At 39.8% G+C, this 8,332-nt stretch overlaps 1 protein-coding gene across 1 annotated transcript; it reads right to left on the reverse strand.

Moving 5' to 3' along the window:
- Positions 1 to 202: 202 nt before the first annotated feature.
- Positions 203 to 4,926, reverse strand: LOC139388597 (homeobox protein orthopedia B-like). Its single transcript, XM_071135352.1, has 3 exons — positions 4,824 to 4,926; positions 3,835 to 4,235; positions 203 to 946 (listed from the first exon to the last, which is right to left on the reverse strand). Exons 1-3 carry the CDS (start codon positions 4,858 to 4,860, stop codon positions 419 to 421), a joined length of 966 nt encoding a protein of 321 aa, XP_070991453.1. The 5' UTR covers positions 4,861 to 4,926; the 3' UTR covers positions 203 to 418.
- Between the last annotated feature and the right edge of the window lie 3,406 nt (positions 4,927 to 8,332).

The raw sequence follows: 8,332 nt of genomic DNA on the forward strand, positions 1-8,332 counted from the left end.
CCAGTGGCAAATATCAGTGGTCTACTATTTTGTTAGAAAGGAATGAAACGAAAACGAGGTGTTATATATATATATTAAAAAAGTATAAATACATACGTTGATAAGTAAATAAATAAATATGGCATTTATAAATGTAAAATAAATTAAGTTGTCATCAATACATGCACATCATAAATTAATAAGATAAACATTTAGCCATTTATCCACCTTCAAATGGTTTGGTTTCAGTATTAGTTTGGCAACACAACTGGGGAATAGGGCTGTTGTTTTCCTGTTGCTTGTTTTGCTTGGAGACGTTCACATCCTTGTCCAGCTGTATTTGGCTGGATGGGTTCAACAACAAAACAAAAAAATCATAAAAGAAGACGAAGTAAAAACAAAAACGCGTAAAACGTGGCCGTTGGATTCGTGGTTGCTACTAAGTGAAACTCATGGATACTGTGTGCTCCAGCGCTTTGCGCCGCAGGGAGGCGATGCTCGTCCCTCTCCAGACGTCATTTTCTGGGGAGCTACACAGCTGGGGCGAGCCCGTCACGTTGGTGGGACCGGACAAGGAGGCCGGGACCATCCCAGGGAACGGGTTCTGGTAGAGGTGAGACTGGAGCCCGGATCCGTTCGACGACATGTTGGATAGCCCCATGGAGTTGGTCGGCGGACCGGACAGGCTACACTGGGACAGGGACTGCGCCATGGCATGCTGGTGCTGGCGACCCAGGGCTGGAGGGAGCTGCAGCTGAGAGACGCCTGGCATCCCTGCCGTAGCCCATCGTGTGTCGTTGGCGTGGAAGGAGCATAGGCTGTCGCCCATGGCCGCGGCGGCGGCAGCGGCAGAGTTGAACTGGCTGTGCAGCCCGTGGTGGGTGGGCAGCAGCGTCCCCGGGTTGCGAAAAACGTTGGTGGTCTTCTTGCGCTTCTTCCACTTGGCACGTCGGTTCTGGAACCAAACCTTGAGTGGAGAGAGAGAGAGGGAGAGAGAGAGATGGGTTAGCATCTAGCTACAGTGTCATCAGTTTGAGACACAATGAATAGGTCTACTGTACATTTCTGTATATGCTCACTTTTACTCACGGGAAAGCGTTTTATGTTCTTAAGCATAACTCAGATATTGCCATTACACATCTTCTTTCTACCAGGGGAAATCCCTGGATAACACTATATATGATATAACTGATTAAATGATATGCCATAAACGAAGGTTTTGATAGCTACTATGTCATTACGCCAAAATCCATTTCAGTAAATCGTCTGTGGCATGCCTACATTAGTGCATAACCGAAACACCTCTAGGTTATCATAAAATAAAAATGGCTACGTCAGAAAATACAAATTCATTTCCATGAAGTCTAAACTAATACGCCTATGGGGGAGGTGGTCATCTCAGCTGAAAATATGTTATTGCAACTATTATTATAGACCATTATTTTGTTATGAATTTAAAATATCCGAAACCAGTTTATTATTTTAATGATTAGTAGCTCTGTTTATTTGATATATCAACACATATTCTGCTTTAACCAATTTGATGCATAACATGGATATAAACACTGACTATTGGCCTACACAAAACAACAATAATATCAGTATTTCGGAAGTAAATGCGTTATAAAGGCGTTATAAATGGATCACCAGTGTTTATTCCGCGGGTCCTTGGGAGAGACGTTCTAGGCCTATATAGATCTCATATATGACTATAGTAACCCGGCTATCGACGATGATTAATGTGAAGATTTGGTTGAGAAACTGGGCCGTTGTATTAAGAGGCCAATCTCTCCCCCAGAGTAGCCAGCCGTGAAATCCAGCCTCAAATGCATTACACTTCAAATAAATAAAAAAATGCTATTTCTCATTCCGTTTAAAAGACAGAGTACACTTTCAGCGAGTCCGCCATTAAGACGTGGAACTCTGACAGGCCCATTCCACAAGAGAACAGCGCGAGCTGCGTGCGCCTCCTCATTCGAAACATCCCAGATCTATTTTTACCCGCTGGTTCAGAAGTATTATTATCATTGGTGATGGGCTTTATAAAGGGATCATCGTTTCGCTAATTCTTACTTTATGTAAATCAACTATTCCTAACCGAATTGATCCGTGCAATAATGATGATTATCACGGTTGTTTCACATGTGAACGACTCGTCTGCATTTTTCATTGCTGGTTCATAAGCCCCCAATGTAATAAATAATTCTGAAATTGGTGGATAATAATGGATTTGGTTTTAATGCACTATCACCCTGAGAATGGCTACTTGGTAATGAACGACAATGCAATGACCAAAGACAACTGCAATGTCGCGCTGTTCTTGAATTCATCTTGTGTGCTATTTTGGCGAGCTGTGGAATGTAACGGGAAATAAAATAAAGTAATTACATTTTAATTGAGTTTAATTGTGAGGGTATAATAAAGCAAGATCGTTTCCTTTTCATCTCGCATGAGAACGCATGAATATGCCAATTCCAATAGGAAAATGACACGAAATGTTATTAGATTTTAAGAACCAATTTTGTTCCCAAATAAAGTGCCTCTTGTTTTTATCTGGCCAATTCCGAGTTTTAAGTGGCTTATTCCATAGGTAGTAGGCCTACATTTTTTTTTACCATGACTAATATCTTAAATGAAGTCACTTTTTGCCATGTAAAATGCAATATCTATTTGGATACAATGAGTAGGGCATACATGAAAAAATACACTCATATTTATACAAAAATATAGCCTACATACAATCCTACTTTCGTGAATAATTTTTCATTTATTTTCATGAATTATAGGCAAATACCTAGGCCTACATTGGATGTCCTTAATTTTTCCACATGTAGCCCACAAATCTGTGATTGACAGATATTATAAATAGGCCTACGTACCCTCGTGACATTTAAATTATATCCAAATCAATTTATTAATGCAACTTTGATAATAGGCTAGTTAAAAGCTGTTTTAATATTTATTTCGATTTCCCTCCGTTTGTTTCTGGAAAATTATATCTCTTAAAATCGTAGTTTTCTAATTTCTGTCTTGAATAACATATTTTTGGGACAAATGTATTGTATGAATCAAACACATGCATCTGGTTTCACGCGAATCGATCTGGCGCGTTCGTTTCAGCACCATGGACAGCTCGCGCGCCCAAAGCAGTTTTGTCAGGGAGGGTGTTTACCTTCTAGCCTATTTTGCATTTTCTAATACTTTGAACAGAAACAAAACACTCACACAATACAACCGTGGATCAGATGTATGATATTATTATTTTTAATACAAGGAAATAAAAAAATGGTTGCCTCGAGGAAGATGAAAAAACACAAGGCGTGGCTAATTATTCTTCCGCTGTCGTTTTGGTTCGATGGTAATACAAGGGCAAATATTTTAGATTATTATACATTTCTATTGAGATATTTATCACACAGTATCAATGTATATATTATTGTACTTCCTTCTATAGGCTACACTGTATATGCTTTAGATGCAGGCTATTTATGTTATAGTGGCACTTATGTGAGAACAGCTGTGAGGTGGATATTTTCCTCATGTTAATTTAGACTACAATGTAGGTTTACTTTGCAATTAGCCGTTGTGCCTAGCTACAAATATCAAATATTGTTATTGTTTAGGTCCTACATAAAGCGAAATGATAATAGCCATTGACTATTCATATTTAGGCCTACGTTCTCCTGTTTGGTTAAAGGGGCTAATACATACGCCTACACATTTCATTACATATTTGTATGCAGTATTAGTACACTACTCTTACAGCTGTATTATTCTTGCTTCTAAATCATTTTCTATGAGACACACATTTCCCAACCCGTATCGCAAACAAACCTGCACGCGAGATTCCGTTACCTGCACGCGAGATTCCGTTAGGCCGATCCGTAGTGCCAGTTCCTCCCTCATGAAGATGTCTGGGTAGTGCGTTTTGGCGAAGCTGCGCTCCAGTTCGTTAAGTTGGGCCGGGGTGAACCGGGTCCGGTGGCGCTTCTGTTTCTGACTCTGACTTCCTCCGGATTGGCTGGAGTTATTCTGCTGTTGCTTGTCCTGTTGCTCTTTACTGTTGACCTGCATGCCGGAAGGGTTGGATCCTCCGTTGTTGATATCGTCTCCAGGGAGCATGGTAGCCCCCTCCACGGTGTCTGGCCCCGGGGCTAGCTCGCCGGAGTGGCCGGGGTCAGATCCCACTCCACCGCCTAGTCTGCACTTTAGAGCCTCCCTGTGACCCAGTAGCTCCGCCGCGGCATCCTTCATCCCTGGATAGACACAACACCCGGTCAGAATTTAAAGGCAATGTCACAATTATTTTTTGCATAATGCAATAGCCTACCCTGTGTTAAAGGAAAAAATATATCATTTATAAGATATTTCCTGAAAATACATTGTTTAGTTAAGTTATTGCAAGTGACACTTTCACGAATCTGTCAAAGTCTGGCAAGAGAGGAATACAGGCTATAGTTTGCCAATGCATGCAAAGAGTAGGTTGAACATTTGGTTATTTTACAAAATGATATTTTCTAAAAACACGGTGAAAACATCGAAGTGGACATTGCAGTTTGGATAAAACCAGAGACTAAATGCCATTCAAACAAGCACACAACTAGCATACACCGAATAATCGACTCCTTTAATTCCATTCCATCACGTCAATAATTTAGAAAACGGTTAAATCAAATTACGCAGTAATATAATAATAATAATTACTTTTCCATTGAATTAGCTCACTTAAATGACATTAAGATAAAATAAGAAACAAATTGTCAATTCTCTCTGCTTGATTTAGATTAGAAGTGCCTCCAGCTTACAGTAGAGTTGAAGACCGGAGTTTGGCGATGATAACTCACCGAGGCGAGCATCCAGGAGGTCGGCGTGCGATAGCATTGCGCACCGCTCCAGGGCGAAATGCTATTCCAAAAAAAATCTCTATGACTTTAACCTATTTAAAAAATATATATAGCCTAAATGAAAGCAAATTCGGTTTGTGGTTAAAAAAGAAGGTTCCTTGCATTATAATGTCCTTTAGAGAAACGGGGAGGCGCCTAACAACCGAATGAACCCATGAGCTTCTTCAAAGGAAAGCCAATCAGATTTGAAGCTCGAGATATGTCAGCCACCTCGAGAACCCTGAGCAGCCAGCCACGCCAATTCCCAAATCCAGCAACATTCACAAGTTCATTTCTCCTAATTTCTGTAATTGGCTTTGATTTCAACTCCAAATTATATCCAATAAAATCACATGATTTAATATTGAGAAGCTGGATCAGTGTGCTATTTGTTTAATTGTGCGTGCTGTTTCTGCCCTCCTCTATAGTATATGGGCCAGGTTTGAACAACGACCGATTTAGCCGCGTTAACAGCCTCTGTGGCTACATAAACATCGTTTCTGGCGTGTGAATGACACAACATATTTCTTACACAAACAAATGCCTCAAATTAGATTAAGCATACACATAGCCCGAGTATGAAAGCATTGAGTGTGCATTTTACACTACATCTTATAACCAAATCTAAGGTCAGGTTTATGTAATGTGAGTCTGTTGAAGTGGGTCAATGGTTTTTTGTTTTAATAGCACGGCCCTTTTCTCCGTTTTTTTTATTTGATTGTAAACGGCCGTGGATGTTTTTAGTTTCACCAGACATTTTCGACTTCTTATATCCAATGTGTCCTAGTCAGTCCTGCCTATTGGACACGAAGTGAACCTCTGCTAATGCCTCTGATTCCTCAGTCAGCCAACAAAGTTTAGAATAGCGATATATTTCTAACCAGAGTAATTTTCCACATCATTAGGCTTTTATGTAATTAGTGCCAAATCTATAAGCTTTTTATTACGATTATTAGAGTAAAATCAGTATAAATTAGAGGTGATTTAGTACTGTTGAGGCTCGACTGTCACGCAGGGAGGGACTTATTGTAAATGATATGTGAGCAAATTAAGTGCATAATTCGGCGGAAAGTGGAAACTGAGCTGTGGCTGAACATGATCTGGGAATGTTTCCTTTTGATAGAGGAGAGAGCAGATCTCCGCTGAAGGCGTGGGTCGCAAACCTGTCGCACTAGAACAGACACACACGAACACAAAATCATGTTCTAAACACTTTGCAGTTGGCCAATTACTTTTCACGGTATTGATTTTTAATCTGCCCAAATTAAGCGTATTCATTTCAGTCAGACAGGTATAAAAAGGTCTGTAATGCAGTCTGTAAATAAACCGCCATTATACCAATTAGCACAAGCTTCTTGTCACACACCACGTTTTCAAAATATATAAGGGAGACAAAAGACTCCAACAGGCTCCACACAGATGTTGGAACGTTTTGTGAAAGCTAGTTCATTTGTTCTATAGTGAATGGTGCCTTTTTGGAAGTAACACAAAGGATGCGTCCGAGCGTAAACTTGGGGCACTTTGGGGTCCTCTCCCAGCCCATCCCGGGTTGAATTAGCTCGGCTCATCTTTTATCTAGTGGCAATCTGGTGTCACGACCGACCGGGGAGCACCAGACAATCTCGGACACACTGGGGTCACAGCAATCCCTTATGCGCCACGCAACCGCAGGGTAACTATCTACCGCTCGTCCTGAAAATTAGAAAAAAAAAGGAGAAGAGTGTGGATTAAATTTGGAAACAATTGTCTGTTCTTCTTCTTTTTCATACCTGTAATATCGCAGAATGTGGATTAAAGCGCCAGAGCAGAGAATGTGTGCGTTATTCAAGATGTCCGGGTTTGTGTTGTTCTTTCCCTATTTTTATTCGAAGAGCATATTAATTGTATTTGCCGTATACCTTTTTCAGCATCAATTATCGGTAATAATATTATTTAATATGTTAACAGTTTACCTGTGTCAGTTTAGGCAGTATTGGATTGTGCGCTGAAACCATAACGATCATTTAAAATCATGACTTTGTTTGGTGTTCGCCTCTCCGTCAGAACGGCACCATTGCGTGTGATTGATTGCGCGCTTATTTTTACGACTTTTCGATAGCTCACGGCTTTTATGGCTGTACACAAAAGTGAATGACTCATTTCCGTGCGCCATCTCATATTTAACCCGGGAAAACGCCAAGAGGCAGACGCAGTGGCATGGTGCTCCAAGAATGCATTAAACTGCACTTTTATTGATACCATGTAGGCTACAAAATACACATTTAGGCTATATGAAAATGTGTCTTTGTGTCGAAAGTGACCCTGTATTAAATTCCTTTCTACAGTGCTGCAAATGGCCAACGTTGGACTTTTCATGGCGGATGAAGTTATTTTCCCCTAATAAATAGGCTTCAGATTGTTGACCAGGGACAAAGAAAGACACTAGCTAGGCTGAAAACACATTGGCTCCCTCTAATACAATTTATTCAGCTAGTTTACCTCGTACAATACCTATAGATTGAATCTCTGTAAGCCAATACCTGCCCCCAGAACTAAGCGCAGGGATTTCAAGCTTTATTTGCGAAACGTGGAGTAAAACAAAGCATTTTATCAAATTAATTTGTGGGAAGAAATGTAACCATTTCCTGGTGCAACAAAAAGTCCTCTTTTCAGTGGGTTTACACCCGTGGAATGTCGCAAGTAACCTACACTGTATCACCATAGGCCTAACCCTTTCTGAATATAATAATAGCCATATGCTAATAATAATCACAATAACAATAGCCTAATAATAATAATAAAAACGGAACAAAAACGGAACAAAAATGAATAGCTTCTCTCCAATAGGCCTGTATGTGCTATTGTTTATTGTTAGCATGTTAGTCCATTTTTCTAGAAGAAAACAAATCACGAGTTACTCATACAGAAACATCTTTGTTTGAAAACATTGAAATCATAAAATCGAAAGCACATTATAGTACACAAGAACAAAAAAAACGCTGTAAATATAATACAAATAATAATAATAATTGTTACTATTATTATTATTATTATCACCGTGTTTTTTTTTCGTATTAGGAACATCGATGTTATGAACACTTTTACGCCTATTTCTCCAACGAAATTGTAACCTATAATTTGAAATTGTAACCTATAATTTGTGTGTGTACGTGTGTGTGTGTGTGTGTGTGTGTGTGTGTGTGTTTGTGTCAGATGAAGGTCCTCGTTTCACTGAATTGAAAAGGCTGTAATTAGGGTAAACAACGAGGAGCAAAGCAGAGTGGCTTCTCTCCTGGCTGAGATCCCCATAACAACATCAATCTTATCCAGCACAGAAATAAAAATAGACAAACAAACAAATTCGCCACCTGCAAGTTAATGCGGCGCATCTGAGTGGAAAGTAGACATTTTCACGCACTCTGGAGATGAGGAGTGACTTTTAATAAAACCACAAGAAAAACAAATGTAATTCTATACGCAGTATTGGAGCT

Source organism: Oncorhynchus clarkii, chromosome 29, assembly GCF_045791955.1.
Source record: "Oncorhynchus clarkii lewisi isolate Uvic-CL-2024 chromosome 29, UVic_Ocla_1.0, whole genome shotgun sequence".
NCBI classification, from domain to species: domain Eukaryota; kingdom Metazoa; phylum Chordata; class Actinopteri; order Salmoniformes; family Salmonidae; genus Oncorhynchus; species Oncorhynchus clarkii.

Bases quoted from the DNA above. Each gene is read 5' to 3' on its own strand.
- LOC139388597 (XM_071135352.1), bottom strand. From the start codon at position 4,860: ATGCTATCGCACGCCGACCTCCTGGATGCTCGCCTCG. The intron at 4,236-4,823 runs GTGAGTTATCAT...GTGTCTATCCAG, and splicing joins CCTCCTGGATGCTCGCCTCG to GGATGAAGGATGCCGCGGCG. The intron at 947-3,834 runs GTAACGGAATCT...TCTCCACTCAAG, and splicing joins TAACGGAATCTCGCGTGCAG to GTTTGGTTCCAGAACCGACG.